The sequence below is a fragment of the Podarcis cretensis genome (genome assembly GCF_951804945.1).
Source record: "Podarcis cretensis genome assembly, chromosome: 1".
Lineage (NCBI taxonomy): Eukaryota > Metazoa > Chordata > Lepidosauria > Squamata > Lacertidae > Podarcis > Podarcis cretensis.
The window spans coordinates 46,367,406-46,382,834 of NC_137170.1; the positions used below are offsets into that span (position 1 = coordinate 46,367,406).

Below are 15,429 nucleotides of genomic sequence, written 5' to 3' on the forward strand. Positions count from 1 at the left end.
CTGTGTCGGCGGTCCCCTCATTCCCTGCCACAAATATATATATATATATAAGCAACCCCTCGTCTAATGTGCCGGTGAGCCGCTTGCCCGCACTCGAGATGGCGGCGCGAGTTTGAAAGGAAGCGCGAGAAGGCGCTTCTCATTCGAAGGCGAGGCGCGCGAGAGAGTTTCCGCGCGGCGGCGGACGCTCGCCTCGCCATGGCTTCTTCGAATCCGTGGGCTCCTGTGCAGCCGTCGGCGGCTGGGCTGCTGCTGGCTGGCTGCCTGTCCGCGGGTGTGGTGTCCCAGGTGAGACGGGCCGCTCTTTTTCTCCCTCCCCAGGTTGTATAAGTACACGTAACGCAAAACCATCATCTGAAATGTGTAAATACGCGCTATGCAAAACCATAGTCTCCAGTATGTTCGTTTCTGCCCAGGCTTTGGGAACGTGCTGCTGCTCAGTTTATTAGATTCGATTGCAATCGGATGGAAAAGGCGTATTTGAAGCTGCCTGCTGCTTTTGAAAGATGCTGATAATATCGATATCTTCATAGGCCGCCCAGTATGTTCTGTTCTGGCTGGCAGCATTAATCCAAGAAGTCAAGGGAGGCCCTTTTTGTAACCTTGCTACCTGACACCTTTCGGAAAGGTAGCTTTTTGTCCTTGTTCCTTTAGTCCGGCTGCAACAGTGCTGGTGTGCTTGTGGTGTGTTTACTTTTGCTTAAAAGTATATCTAGGTGGTGGGCTTACTGTGAAAGAAACATGCTTATAATGGTAAAAAATATTAACTTCCACCCTAGTTGTAGTTTTATAGTTGTCAGCTCTTGTAGCTCTCTGGACCACCTGGATTGGATTCTGTTCCTAAATCGAAACAAAATATATTATTTTCCTTTCATTTATATCTTGCAGCTTCAGGAAAATTCTGCATGGTTATTTAAATACTAAAAGGCTGATCCACTCCACTCTGCATAACTGTGGATGGAGAATTCCCATGAGTTCAGTAGGGGGAAATGGGGGTCTGCGCATGTGTAACCCTCGTTTTCAATTCCATAGAAGTGGCTTTTGTTCCAGAGCACAAGTAACTTACACAGAGTGAAACATAGAAAGCTACCTTATACTGAGTCAAATCATTTATGCATCTAGCTCAAAACTGTCAGTGCGTCTCCATAGTTTCAGTCTGGGCTCCCTCCCAGCACTGTCTGGAGATGACAGGGATTGAACATGGCATCTTCTGTGTCCACGTGCAAAAGAGATGCTCCGCTAGTGAGCCACAGCCCTTCCCCAAAGTGGAGGGAAAAGGCTTGACTGGAGGTATGGGCAGATACAGGCAACAACCGATTTACATGTGTCTGATGGAGGTGCAATTGCACATGTGTGTGTTGTGCTGAACCCATAAATGACCTGAAAACATCACTAAAACAGCAGAGTGGAACACTTTACACAGGCCTTGCTGATGCATGTTAGGGTCTGGAAGTTGGATGGATGTAATATGCTCAAACTGCCATGCCCCAGTGAGCAAGCTGGCTGCTGAATTCTGTACCAGTTGACCATCTTTAGAGGCAGCCATATAACATGTTGCAGTAATCTAACCTAGAGGTTACCAGAGTATAGACAACAGTAGTTAGGCTATCCCTGTCCAGTTAGAGGTGCAGTTGAGCCACCAGCTGGAGCGTATGGAAGGCACTCTGCGCCGCTGGGGCCACCCTGAGCCTCAAGCAACACCAATGGATTCAGAAGTATCTCCAAACTGCATACCTGCTCCTTCAGAGGAAGTGTAGCCCCAATCGAGATCAGGCAACCTTCTACCTATCTGGTCTGGGAAACCACCCACAAACAGTGCCTCAGTCATAGCTGGATTGTTTGTTCAGTTTGTTGGCTCTCATCCAGTCCATTACTGAGGTAATACAACCTAACAAATACCCCTCATAAATGTAAGGTTGACAATTTCAGAAATGTGAACTGGTCCTCCACACAACCAATCATTCATTTTCACTGGCTTGTCCTTCATTTCTCCAGGCAAAGACATTAGGATTGCAACCTAAATGTATTTAAGACTGGAACCCTAATTTCAAGGAAGCTTGAATTGCTTATGTTTATTGAGAATTTTCATGTTTCTGTTTCAGGAAACTCTGGATAGATGTGGAAAACCAGCTCCTTGCTTTGTTCGCCTCTCGGAGGCAGAACAAATTGCTGATCTCCAAGCTGAAATCAGTGAGGTAAAATAATCTTTGAGCATCAGAATAGGAGCTCTACTGAATAGGCCATACATACAATTTCCTAATTATACCAGAAAGAAACGGATGTCTCATATACCCCAGGTAGTGTGGTTGCTGACCTTGAGCCAGACATCCTGGAGAGTGAAGTCAAATGGGCCTTAGAAAGCACTGCAAATAACAAGGCCAGTGGAAGTGATGGTATTCCAGCTGAACTATTTAAAATTTTAAAAGATGATGCTGTTAAGGTGCTACACTCAATATGCCAGCAAGTTTGGAAAACTCAGCAGTGGCCAGAAGATTGGAGAAGATCAGTCTACATCCCAATCCCAAAGAAGGGCAGTGCCAAAGAATGCTCCAACTATCGCACAATTGCACTAATTTCTCATGCTAGCAAGGTTATGCTTAAAATTCTACAAGGAAGGCTCAAGCAGTATGTGGACCGAGAACTCCCAGAAGTGCAAGCTGGATTTAGAAGAGGCAGAGGAACCAGAGACCAAATTGCAAACATGCGCTGGATTATGGAGAAAGCTAGAGAGTTCCAGAAAGACATTTACTTCTGCTTCATTGACTATGCAAAAGCCTTTGACTGTGTCGACCATGGCAAACTATGGCAAGTTCTTAAAGAAATGGGAGTGCCTGATCACCTCATCTGTCTCCTGAGAAATCTCTATGTGGGACAAGAAGCTACAGTTAGAACTGGATATGGAACAACTGACTGGTTCAAAATTGGGAAAGGAGTACGACAAGGCTGCATTTTGTCTCCCTGCTTATTTAACTTATATGCAGAATTCATCATGCGAAAGGCTGGGCTGGATGAATCCCTAGCCGGAATTAAGATTGCCGGAAGAAATATCAACAACCTCAGATATGCAGATGACACAACCTTGATGGCAGAAAGTGAGGAGGAATTAAAGAACCTTTTATTGAGGGTGAAAGAGGAGAGTGCAAAATATGGTCTGAAGCTCAACATCAAAAAAACGAAGATCATGGCTACTGGTCCCATCACCTCCTGGCAAATAGAAGGGGAAGAAATGGAGGCAGTGAGAGATTTTACTTTCTTGGGCTCCATGATCACTGCAGATGGTGACAGCAGCCACGAAATTAAAAGACGCCTGCTTCTTGGGAGAAGGGCAATGACAGGCCTAGACAGCATCTTGAGAAGTAGAGACATCACCTTGCCAACAAAGGTCCGTATAGTTAAAGCTATGGTTTTCCCAGTAGTGATGTATGGAAGTGAGAGCTGGACCATAAAGAAGGCTGATCGCCGAAGAATTGATGCTTTTGAATTATGGTGCTGGAGGAGACTCTTGAGAGTCCCATGGACTGCAAGAAGATCAAACCTCTCCATTCTGAAGGAAATCAGCCCTGAGCGCTCACTGGAAGGACAGATTGTGAAGCTGAGGCTCCAGTACTTTGGCCACCTCATGAGAAGAGAAGACTCCCTGGAGAAGACCCTGATGTTGGGAAAGATGGAGGGCACAAGGAGAAGGGGGCGACAGAGGACGAGATGGTTGGATAGTGTTTTCGAGGTTACCAGCATGAGTCTGACCAAGCTGCGGGGGGCAGTGGAGGACAGGAGTGCCTGGCGTTCTCTGGTCCATGGGGTCACGAAGAGTCGGACACGACTAAACGACTAAACAACAACAACGATTTCCTATGAATTGTAATAAATGATTTCATAGTGGTGAAACTATATATAGGACTCTATAGGAGTCCTATATATAAAACTATATATAGAAACTCTATAGGACTATAGAGTTGGAGGAGCTTTGCACGCTATCTAGGCCAATGCATGAAATCCAGAGCTACAGTATCTCCACCAGATGACTGTCTAGCCTCTGCTTGAAGACCTCCAATGAGGGAGAGGCCACTGCCTCCTTATGTAATTTTCCTATTGCTGAACTGTTCTTACATTTAAGAGATTTCACCTAATATTCAGCTGAAACCAACCGTACTGTAACTTAGTTCTGCCCTTTGGAGCAGGAGAGAACAACTATTTGCCCTCCTCACCCTTAATCATCTTCATTTTCCTCCTCTTCACCTCTTTTAATTTGTCTACATACCCTTCTTAAAGTGTGGTGCCCAGAACTGAACAGTTTTCAGATGGACAAGATAAAGTGGAACTTAGAAACTGTGGTTTGATTAATGCATCTTAAAGTTGCATTTGCGTCTTCCCTCCCTTTTTCTTTGGCCACTACACCACTAATTCATTTTAGCTCATGATCGTATGTCCTTCTGCCAAACCAGGTATCCCCTTACTATAACTCGGCATTTCTTTCTTTTTCTGTTTTGCCTGGTTTCAAAAGATAATGTTTTCTAAAATATATTTTTCACTTGGTAAGAAACACTTCTTATCATGTGAACAGTATATTTTGAAATCAGTCCTATATATTTTTTTAGCCAGGACTCCCTCTCCCTCTTTGTTCTTTGGTGCCTCAACTGAGGTTGAGAAGCTTGTCAAATTATCACACCTAATCCTCTTCTACAGAGATGTGATTTAGTGACATAGCCATGAAAATTGCATTAACTAGGAATTTAGCTTGTAATAGTTGCACCTAGAACAGATTCTGTGTTCTATACAACTACAGAGTTTGGATGCTGGAAAACAAAAGACAACTAGGAGACTGGAAGTCTTGCTAAAGCTGGAATTAAGGGATGATAAATTGAACTATTTTTAAAAAAGAAATTGAGATTTTAGTTAAATGCATTAAAAAATAAGCTTCCCACAAATCTTATCGGAAATAAAATTATGTTGTGGTTCCTGCAAGCATAGAAGAATTACTTTTATAAAAATACTTGAAAATGGTCAGGGTTGTTGGGGGTTTTAAAGCAGTTATGAATACAACTGTAAATACATTAAACATACTGCATGGATATAAGTGTATCTATTTTAATGTGTATAGATGAAGCTAGATGCTGAAATCCTGCAGATGGAAAAAGATACAGCAGACATTACTCATCCATTCTACCTAAGTAAGTATTTTGTTTCATGCTATTGTTTAATCCCCAAAACAGCACTCCTAGAAGATCAATCTTAAGAGTTATTTAGACAAAGCCTCACATCTTCATACTGCTGTAAGTATACTGGTGCCAGAGAGATTGGTTGATTCACAAAGCTGCCATCTATGAACAAGATCCAGCATTGTGCCAGTGGACACAATGGGACCTACCTTTCTCTCCTCCCCTTTGCAGCCTGCTGCTGTCCCACATCTGGCCCACCAACCTTCCTAAACAGGTTTTTGGGTGCCTGGGAGGCTGCAACAGGAGAGTAGAAGAAGTCTGTTGAGGAAGTAGCATACTTAACACACTTAACAGATGACGAAGCATCTAGCAGCCAAAGTGAAAAAGTTTGAACAGGAATGATCCCTGAAAAAGGAAGCAAGTAATTAGAGGTGTTTGTATTCATCAACTCCATAGATGCATTGCGCATATGCTGAACTGGGCATTTCATTCAGAATCCTGAGCATTTCATTTAAGACAACTGTGAGCAACTTAAGCCAACCATCCAAGCCATACACTATGAGGAAAGACAAAAACATATCCCTAGGTTGGGAAGCAATTTGGCTTGGCAGCAGGTGGTACGCCATCCTGATACCACTTCAGTGATGAGTAGTTAGGCATGTTGCATGAGGAACATACTCCAGGGGGTAGGGAACTGGATCTGGCCAGTGGGGTGGATCCTAGGTTCTTCCGCCTTGAGGGCAGGCAGTGTAGCATTTTGGCAGGTTATTGGTTCAAACCACTCTAGAAAGGAAAATCCAAGAGAGGTTGAAGTTACTGCCAGTCAGCTGATTGGTGCTGACCGACTCCAAGCTCTGCTTTCTGTGGTGGTCATCTGTGCTACGGAGTTCCCCATGGGGAGCTCTGTAGCACAGCTGATTCCAGCTTGTTTGTGTGAACCAGGCTACCTTGCCAATACACAACCAGGAGCGCATTTTAGGGTTCCCAATTGTGCATAGACAGCTGTGTGTCCTTCACCCAATGTCACGTATGATGTTGGGCAGGCTTCCTCAACCTCAGCCCTCCAGATGTTTTTGGCCTACGACTCCCATGATCCCTAGCTAGCAGGACCAGTGGTCAGGGATGCTGGGAATTGTAGTCTCAAAACGTCTGGAGGGCAGAGGTTGGGTATGAAGCAGGTTGGTCTGGTTTCAGGGGAACAGACTAATGGGCCAGACAGAGACCTGAGGTGGGCCTAATTAGACCTGCAAGCTGGAGGCTTGCCATACCTGCCATACATGGACGCCATTCCCCAAAAACCCAAAAAACTCTTTATTTCATGCAAGCTACTAAACATTGCATCCATAACCATTACAATCCTACATGTATTGGGTGAAGGCGGAAAGTCCCAAGATCTTGGGAAAAGGCTCACAAAGGCTACCATTGTTGACTGAAATGAGCAGAACCAAGAATAAAAAAAATAAATAAATGTAAGATGTTCTTCACAGGTGTACGTCTGAAACATTAAGGCTGTAATCCTGTACATATTTACATAGGGACAGGTCCCATTGAACACAGTGGGCATAATCGCCCTGCATTAATAGAGAGTACAGTACACATATATTTGCACTGGAGGGAAAGATTGAGAATGGTGGACAAATGACCCTTTTCACCAGTTTGTCTGCTGTTACTTGTCCTGTTATCAAGGGTACACAGCATTCCCTAGGATATACTTAGAAACCTGTGGTCTTTATTTCTCAGCAGCTGCTGCTTGCTTCCATGGGGGTCTCTTGATGTGATTCACCTTGCAGGTGCTGTGTGAGCCACACACTTTTGTTGGACAACCACAGATTCACACAGCATGCTACCCGTGTTTTGGAAGCCTGTGTTTCAAAGCATAACATTACGTTTTACAAAGAACCTGCTCTTACTTCAATTCATGTTTAAATCTGAAAGTTTTCCATTTTTTTAAAAAAATAAACCTGTAGCTCAGAAATGCCAGGCTCTGCAAGCGATGAACAAACACCTAGAAGCAGTGCTGAAAGAGAAATGGGTTCTTAGGCAGAGGCTAATGAAACCAGTGCGTCAAGAAAGTCTGCCTATTGAAGCTATGTACCACAGGTAACAAACTGCTTTGTTATTTTACTTACATGTTGGGTACTCCTCATTTCTTTTCCAGATCAATAAAATACATTGGGAACAAAATCCAATTACAGTTAAAACTGCAAATGATGATGCTAAAACTTTTTTTAAAAAACAAGTTACTGCAGAACTCTAAACAGCCACAATCAGTTCACTTCTGCTACCAAATAACATCCTTTATTTCAATTTTCATCAAAGGTACACTTCAGACATATATTCGGTGTATCACAAATGCATTTTATTTTAACCATAGTCACTAACATTCTTACAAGACACACAATCCTTACTTTACTCATTACATTTTTCTTTTTCCTTTGTTTCCTGATAAGTTCCTATTTTAAATCACCCTGTGGTATACACAGCCTGTTTTCTAAATCTACATTAGTCTGACAGCTAAATTATTCTAAATCATTTATCAGCTCAGTCCAATTCCTATTAAGGCATTGTTTCTGCTATAACATTAAAATAAAATTTCTAAATAGCTTTTGTGTTCTATTTTCCCTTCTTAATTCTCATCCATGTTCATTTAATGCATTTCATTAAGGACCAATAAAGATCAACCACAGCAATAGTAGGTGGCTGCTTTTCCCCAATATTGGGCTGTTCAAACATCTGCTGCCATTACTAAGTAATATATTGGTTCAGTGTCATTTGTCTGTATCTGTTTCCAGCACCATCAGTATAGAGTCAATTGAAATTTCTCTTCCTATTATCTCTTCTCGGGGGGGCGGGTTTCCAGTTAGAAACCAAAACATAACAACAACAACAACAACAACAACAACAACAACAATAAATAAAATAAAAAATAACAACAATCGTAACATGTGAATTATTGAGCAATCTCCCCTCCCCTTCAAATCCCCCAGATTATATTCACTCTTTTACAGTGCTAACAACTTGAAATATTCCTAGGTGATACATATATTTAGCCTCCATAGTGTGAAATATCACCTCACAAAGATATTATCATTTTCTGTTAAATTTTTCTTTTTCATGCAGGCATGTAGTAGAATTGTTGGTGTCGGCAGTGGCTTTCATTGAAAAACTAGAAACCCATCTAACCACAGTAAGGAGCATTCCTCAAATACCTCTAGTTATGAAAAACATGGTGAGTGGTCTGTCATATAACTTTTCCTAGTTTCCTTTGATAGTAAAGTAGTGGCTAAGAGCATGGAAGTCTTAGCTGGAAGTCATGAGTTCGAATCTCACCAGTCTATGGATTCCCTGGGTTGTCTCACTCAGAATGCTGGCTAATAGGCCTGTACCTGACATAAGGTATGTGAAGCACTGTGACTTCTGCTTCACTTCACACTAAGCTTCCCCTGGAATTAGACAAACTGTGAATCTGTATCTCTTTCCTTGAAGAAAGGAGCTTCAATTGCTGAATCAATTGATCAGAAAGTTCAATTCCATCTATTTGAGTCTGAATAGTGACTGGTTTTCTGTTCTGCTATAGGTGTTAATTTCCCGTCAGTGCTAAGATGATTGTATTATCACTAATGATTGCTGTTGTGACGGGTCACTCTAGTTATTCTGCATACTGTACAGTTGCACTGTACAGTTACATTGGACTGTATTTTATTTTGCTTTTCATTGCCATTTAATTCCAACCTTTACATTTTTCCTTTATTTAACATCCCCTCATTAAAATAGTACTGAAGTGATGAACAACAAAGCAGTTAAAAGCAAAACAATTCAGTATACAACAAAAACTATTTTAAAAAGCCAGCATATCACTGTTAACAGCAGTCAAGTATCATTCAACTGATACCAGAAACAAGGGAAAGCTTGAGTGAATAGATAACGTGTTTAACAGCTGGTAGAAGCTGTTAAATAGGTGCTTGCCATATCTCAAGAGTAAGAAGGGTCATTGCTAAGGCTAGGGACACAAGATGAGCCCCTGCAGTCTGGCATAACTAATAGGGCCTCCTCCAAAGATCTTGGTGAACGAGCAGATCTATATGGAAGTTGCTCTTTCAGATAACCCGGTTCTAGGGAATTATAAGTTAATAACAAAATGTTAATCTTGACTTAATAGCAAGCTTAGCATTTCTTAATACCCTTGTGTGCATTACATATCTGCCAGGTGAGGATTACACAATGCATCTGATAAAGTGGACTCTGCTCCACAAAAGATTATGCCAGGATAAATTTCTTAGTTTTTAAAAGGTAAAGGGACCCCTGACTATTAGGTCCAGTCGTGGCCGACTCAGGGGTTGCGGCGCTCATCTTGCTTTATTGGCCGAGGGAGCCAGCGTACAGCTTCCGGGTCATGTGGCCAGCATGACTAAGCTGCTTCTGGCGAACCAGAGCAGCACACAGAAATGCCGTTTACCTTCCCGCTGGAGCGGTACCTATTTATCTACTTGCACTTTGACGTGCTTTCAAACTGCTAGGTTGGCAGGAGCTGGGACCAAGCAACGGGAGCTCACCCCGTTGTGGGGATTCGAACTGCCAACCTTCTGATTGGCAAGTCCTAGGCTCTGTGGTTTAACCCACAGCGCCACCCGCGTCAATTCTTGGGTTTCTGCTGTAACAGACTAATATGGCTACCCCTAAGGCTATATGAAGGAATCTTTCCTGGAGTACGTTGACAAATGCCAGGGCAGGTATGCTAGTTTCACTTCCCTTGAGCAGCAGTCCCTGTGATGAGTTCATAGCATGCTAAAATACTTGTTTTCCTATTTCATTCCAGGACAGTGCACTAACAAAGATGGACTTGTTAGTAACAGACACAAAAGCACTGGCAGAACAAATACTGGAGTGGAGAGAGAAAGTAAAGGAGATCTTTGAAAACTCACAGCTGACTGCTGAATCAGATTCCTGGTTCAGAAGTATAACTCTGTAATTGTACACACTCCCCACCATGCCTTTTCCTTCCCGATTCTTGGGCTACTTAGCCATTTGGTGTGTAGATAAAATGCATGTCTTCTATCACATTTAAAGTCACTTGTGTCTGAAATATATATTTGTACGTAGAAATAGTGCTCTGTTAGAAACTGACAATGGATGTTAAATGGCCCTCTTGAGGTTCTGAGGAATATTTTAAAGAAGCAATTTTATTATGTTGCCTTAACAAGACCAGCTTCATGTACATATGTTTTATATTTTATAGAAAATGTTTTATATAAACATTATCTATTTTAAACAGTGAGACCACTCATATCTTGGTACAAAACTTCAATCAAAATACTGGACTATAGACTCTTTTGTATGGGTGGGAAAGCTTTGGATTCCACCCTGTCCTAATGTGCATATATGAAAATCTGTAGCTTGATACCTTTACTCTTCATACTGTTGAATACTGTATTAGAAAATAATGCAGAGGAATAGTATGGGAAACAGTATTCCGTTAGTAATAAACAAACTAAATAAATACTTTTTCCTTAGTTTGTATTTGGGGGGGCAGGGCGATAAGCAACCATATACAAATGAGCCTGTCACTGTGCTAGCAAATGCCTGTGTTTCATAATCCTCCATCAGCTATGCTTGATTCATTATAGCTTGTTATGACGCATCATCAGTCTCTCATCTCCATCTGATCTCTGTTCTAGCCGCTGAGAGAAAGCACAAGATAGATGTGCTGCTATGTAAACAGCATCCTGAGGATATCAAGACTTGTTTTCTCCCAGTGACCGGACCTGGGTTTTTTTTCGCATGTTAAAATAAAAACTACAAGCAGGGAACATCCCACAATAAACGCCCATATGCATACAACCTGGCAAGCAGGCATTTGTGTGTTTATAACCTAAACATGCTTTCTCAATAGAAATTGATGGGTAGTTTTTATTTCACTCTCATACATTGAAGGTGGCAATTCTAACTTTCGTAATCCTTATATTTGTTTGTTCCTAAGTGGCATGTAGGTAAATTTGCCCATGCAGTTAGCCAGTCCTATACACATTTCCTTTGAACTAAGTTGTGTTTTATTGAATTCAGCGGGATGTGTATACAGACTTGCAGTTTTTAGTTTAATATGCTTCAAAGACATTCATTTCGGTTCCTGAATTTATTTCTGCTTAATTCTCTTTAAAGCAGTTAACCTTACTGATATTAACAGACAACTTAAACAGGAGGACTCTCCTGTATGTGAGTGTCTGAGGGCCCTGCTCCTTCCTGCCACTCACCATCTGGCCTGGGGCGGGGCCTGAAGCCTCACAGGGACTGCTGGACTCTGCTGCCCAGGAGGACTCTCCTGTATGTGAGTGTCTGAGGGCCGTGCTCCTTCCTGCCACTCACCATCTGGCCTGGGGCGGGGCCTGAAGCCTCACAGGGACTGCTGGACTCTGCTGCCCAGGAGGACTCTCCTGTATGTGAGTGTCTGAGGGCCCTGCTCCTTCCTGCCACTCACCATCTGGCCTGGGGCGGGGCCTGAAGCCTCACAGGGACTGCTGGACTCTGCTGCCCAGGAGGACTCTCCTGTATGTGAGTGTCTGAGGGCCCTGCTCCTTCCTGCCACTCACCATCTGGCCTGGGGCGGGGCCTGAAGCCTCACAGGGACTGCTGGACTCTGCTGCCCAGGAGGACTCTCCTGTATGTGAGTGTCTGAGGGCCCTGCTCCTTCCTGCCACTCACCATCTGGCCTGGGGCGGGGCCTGAAGCCTCACAGGGACTGCTGGACTCTGCTGCCCAGGAGGACTCTCCTGTATGTGAGTGTCTGAGGGCCCTGCTCCTTCCTGCCACTCACCATCTGGCCTGGGGCGGGGCCTGAAGCCTCACAGGGACTGCTGGACTCTGCTGCCCAGGAGGACTCTCCTGTATGTGAGTGTCTGAGGGCCCTGCTCCTTCCTGCCACTCACCATCTGGCCTGGGGCGGGGCCTGAAGCCTCACAGGGACTGCTGGACTCTGCTGCCCAGGAGGACTCTCCTGTATGTGAGTGTCTGAGGGCCCTGCTCCTTCCTGCCACTCACCATCTGGCCTGGGGCGGGGCCTGAAGCCTCACAGGGACTGCTGGACTCTGCTGCCCAGGAGGACTCTCCTGTATGTGAGTGTCTGAGGGCCCTGCTCCTTCCTGCCACTCACCATCTGGCCTGGGGCGGGGCCTGATGGGCCTCACTAGGACAGTTGCTGTTACTGCTGGAGGGGTGCAGAGTGCTTTTAAAATGTTTTAAAAAATTTTATTTTGAATTTTTTGTATGTGGGGGGGTGGGGGTGGGATGGATGTTTATTGGGCCTGGAAATTTGTTTGATTTTATGTTTTTGTAATTTTTATTGTTTTTTGTTTGTATTGTTTTATTTGTGTGTGTGTGTGTTTTTAAGGTGTTATTTTGTTCTTAAGGGGAGGGGTCAGGGCTGCCGGGGAGTGGGCCCCAGCCCACAAAATGGCTGGGACATGTTTCACAGGGGGGAATGCACTGGGACAACCGATCTCAGTGATCACGGGTAGGAGGAGGAGTTACGCTAAGACCAGACCATGTCATTACAGAGGAGGCAGGTTTAGTCGTTGTTTGAGGACTATCCCTGCCTCCGGGTCTGGTCCTGACCAGATGGATACTAGAATCAGCAAGGGATACCCACATGACCTGAAAGTGTTGCTGTGCAATGCCAGGTCAATGATTCATAAGACCACTGCCATCCATGACTTGATCATGGATGGAGGATTTGACCTGGCATGTGTAACAGAGACTTGGCTGGATGAAGCAGATGGGCCTGTCCTTGCCGCTGCTTGTCCACCAGGTTTCTCTTACGCACAGCAACCCAGGTCATGTGGGCGGGGAGGGGGGGTTGCAGTGATTTTTAGGAAGTCATTAGTTTGCACCAGGCGTCCTATTGGGAAGACCCAATTTTCCGAGTGCATGTTCTGGAAGTTGGGCAATAGGGGCAGTACAGGATTCCTTTTGGTGTACCGACCTCCCCGCTGCACCAAGGATTCCCTGCCTGAGCTGCTTCAGGTCGTGGCGGATGTTCTCCTGGAGACACCTAGCTTGGTTGTCCTAGGGGATTTTAACATCCATGCCGACACGACCTTACAAGGGGCCGCTCGGGACTTCATGGAAAGCATGGCCTCCATGGGGCTGTCCCTGAATAAGTCTGGCCCAACCCATAGCCATGGACATGCCTTGGACCTGGTGTTTACCTCTATGGATGTTGGTGATCTGACACTAAGTAAAAGTGAAACGAAAGAAGTGCCATGGTCAGATCACTTCCTGGTGCAACTGGACTTCTCTGCGACCCATACCCTTTGCAGGGAGGTGGGACTGATTCAGATGGTCCGCCCCCGCCACTTAATGGATCCAAATGGTTTCCAGAGAGTGGTAGGGGATGCTTTATCCCATGTTGATGGCCTTTCAGCCGATTCCCTGGTGGCCCGCTGGAATGCGGAGTTAACCAGGGCTATTGACTGGCTCCGAAGCGCCCTCTCCGATTGCATGGAGCCCGGAGAGCCCCGTGGTTTTCCACGGATCTGAGGGCAATGAAACAATCGTTGAGACGGCTAGAGCGCCGGTGGCGGATAACTCATTCCGAATCTGATCGGACACAGGTTAGAGCTCAACGTCGAGCCTACCAAGTGGCGATAGCGACGGCGAAGAAGACTTTCTTCGCCGCCTCTATTGCATCTGCAGAAAACAGCAGCAGGAGACTTTTTCAGGTGGTTCACAATTTAGTGGAACCACCTGTAACATCGGGGCCCAGTACGGGCCACATGTTCTCCTGCAATGATTTTGCAAATTTTTTTGCAGATAAAATCGCTCAGATTCGGGAAGAAGTAGACTCCACCGTGGGAGCAGGGCCGGGGCGGGAGAGTGCTAGAGTCCTGTCTGGTCCAGTTGTGTGGGATCAATTCCAATTTGTTACCTCCGAGGATGTGGACAGGCTGCTTGGACGAGTGAAGCCAACCACCTGTCTCCTGGATCCTTGCCCATCCTGGCTTATAAAAGCTAGCCGGGAAGGACTGGGCGATGGGCTTCGTGGGGTGGTGAATGCTTCCCTCCGTGAGGGAGCCTTCCCAGACCTGCTGAAAGAGGCGGTTATTTCAAGACCCGCTGAAAGAGGCGGTTACCGCTTCTTAAAAAACCATCTTTAGATGCGGCCACGATGGCCAATTATCGCCCAGTCTCAAACCTTCCATTCTTGGGCAAGGTGATTGCGCGTGTGGTTGCTGAACAACTCCAGGCACGCCTGGAAGAAGCAGACCATTTGGATCCCTTCCAGTCGGGATTCAGGCCTCATCATGGGACTGAAACTGCCTTGGTCGCACTGGTTGATGATCTCCGGCGGGCTAGGGACAAAGGTGAGAGCTGTTTCCTAGTTCTGCTGGATCTCTCAGCGGCATTTGATACCATCGACCATAACATCCTTCTGGACCGTCTTGGGGGTCTGGGAGCTGGGGGCACTGTCATACAGTGGTTCCGCTCCTTCCTCCTGGGCCGTGTTCAGAAAGTTGTGGTGGGGGATGAGTGTTCAGACCCCTGGGCTCTCACTTGTGGGGTGCCTCAGGGTTCTATCCTCTCCCCCATGCTTTTCAACATCTACATGCAGCCGCTGGGAGAGATCATCAGGAGGTTTGGGCTGGGTGTTCATCAGTATGCAGATGATACCCAGCTCTACCTCTCTTTTAAATCAGAACCAGTGAAGGCGGTGAAGGTCCTGAGTGAGTGTCTGGAAGCGGTTGGAGGATGGATGGCAGCTAACTGAGGTTGAATCCTGACAAGACAGAAGTACTGTTTTTGGGGGACAGGAGGCGGGCAGGTGTGGAGGATTCCCTGGTCCTGAATGGGGTGACTGTGCCCCTGAAGGACCAGGTGCGCAGCCTGGGAGTCATTTTGGACTCACAGCTGTCCATGGAGGTACAGGTCAAATCTGTATCCAGGGCAGCTGTTTACCAGCTCCATCTGGTACGTAGGCTGAGACCCTATCTGCCTGCAGACTGTCTCGCCAGAGTGGTACATGCTCTGGTTATCTCCCGCTTGGACTACTGCAATGCGCTCTACGTGGGGCTACCTTTGAAGGTGACCCGGAAACTACAACTAATCCAGAATGCGGCAGCTAGACTGGTGACTGGGAGCGGCCGCCGAGACCATATAACACTGGTCTTGAAAGACCTACATTGGCTCCCAGTACGTTTCCGAGCACAATTCAAAGTGTTGGTGCTGACCTTTAAAGCCCTAAACGGCCTCGGTCCAGTATATCTGAAGGAGCGTCTCCTCCCCC

The 15,429-nt window shown here is 45.4% G+C and overlaps 1 protein-coding gene across 1 annotated transcript; it reads left to right on the forward strand.

Moving 5' to 3' along the window:
* Window positions 1-63: 63 nt before the first annotated feature.
* HAUS2 (HAUS augmin like complex subunit 2) lies at window positions 64-10,653 on the forward strand. The gene is made up of 6 exons (XM_079965229.1): window positions 64-288; window positions 2,103-2,195; window positions 5,099-5,168; window positions 7,124-7,256; window positions 8,277-8,385; window positions 9,973-10,653. Exons 1-6 carry the CDS (start codon window positions 199-201, stop codon window positions 10,123-10,125), a joined length of 648 nt encoding a protein of 215 aa, XP_079821355.1. The 5' UTR covers window positions 64-198; the 3' UTR covers window positions 10,126-10,653.
* The last annotated feature ends 4,776 nt before the right edge of the window (window positions 10,654-15,429 follow it).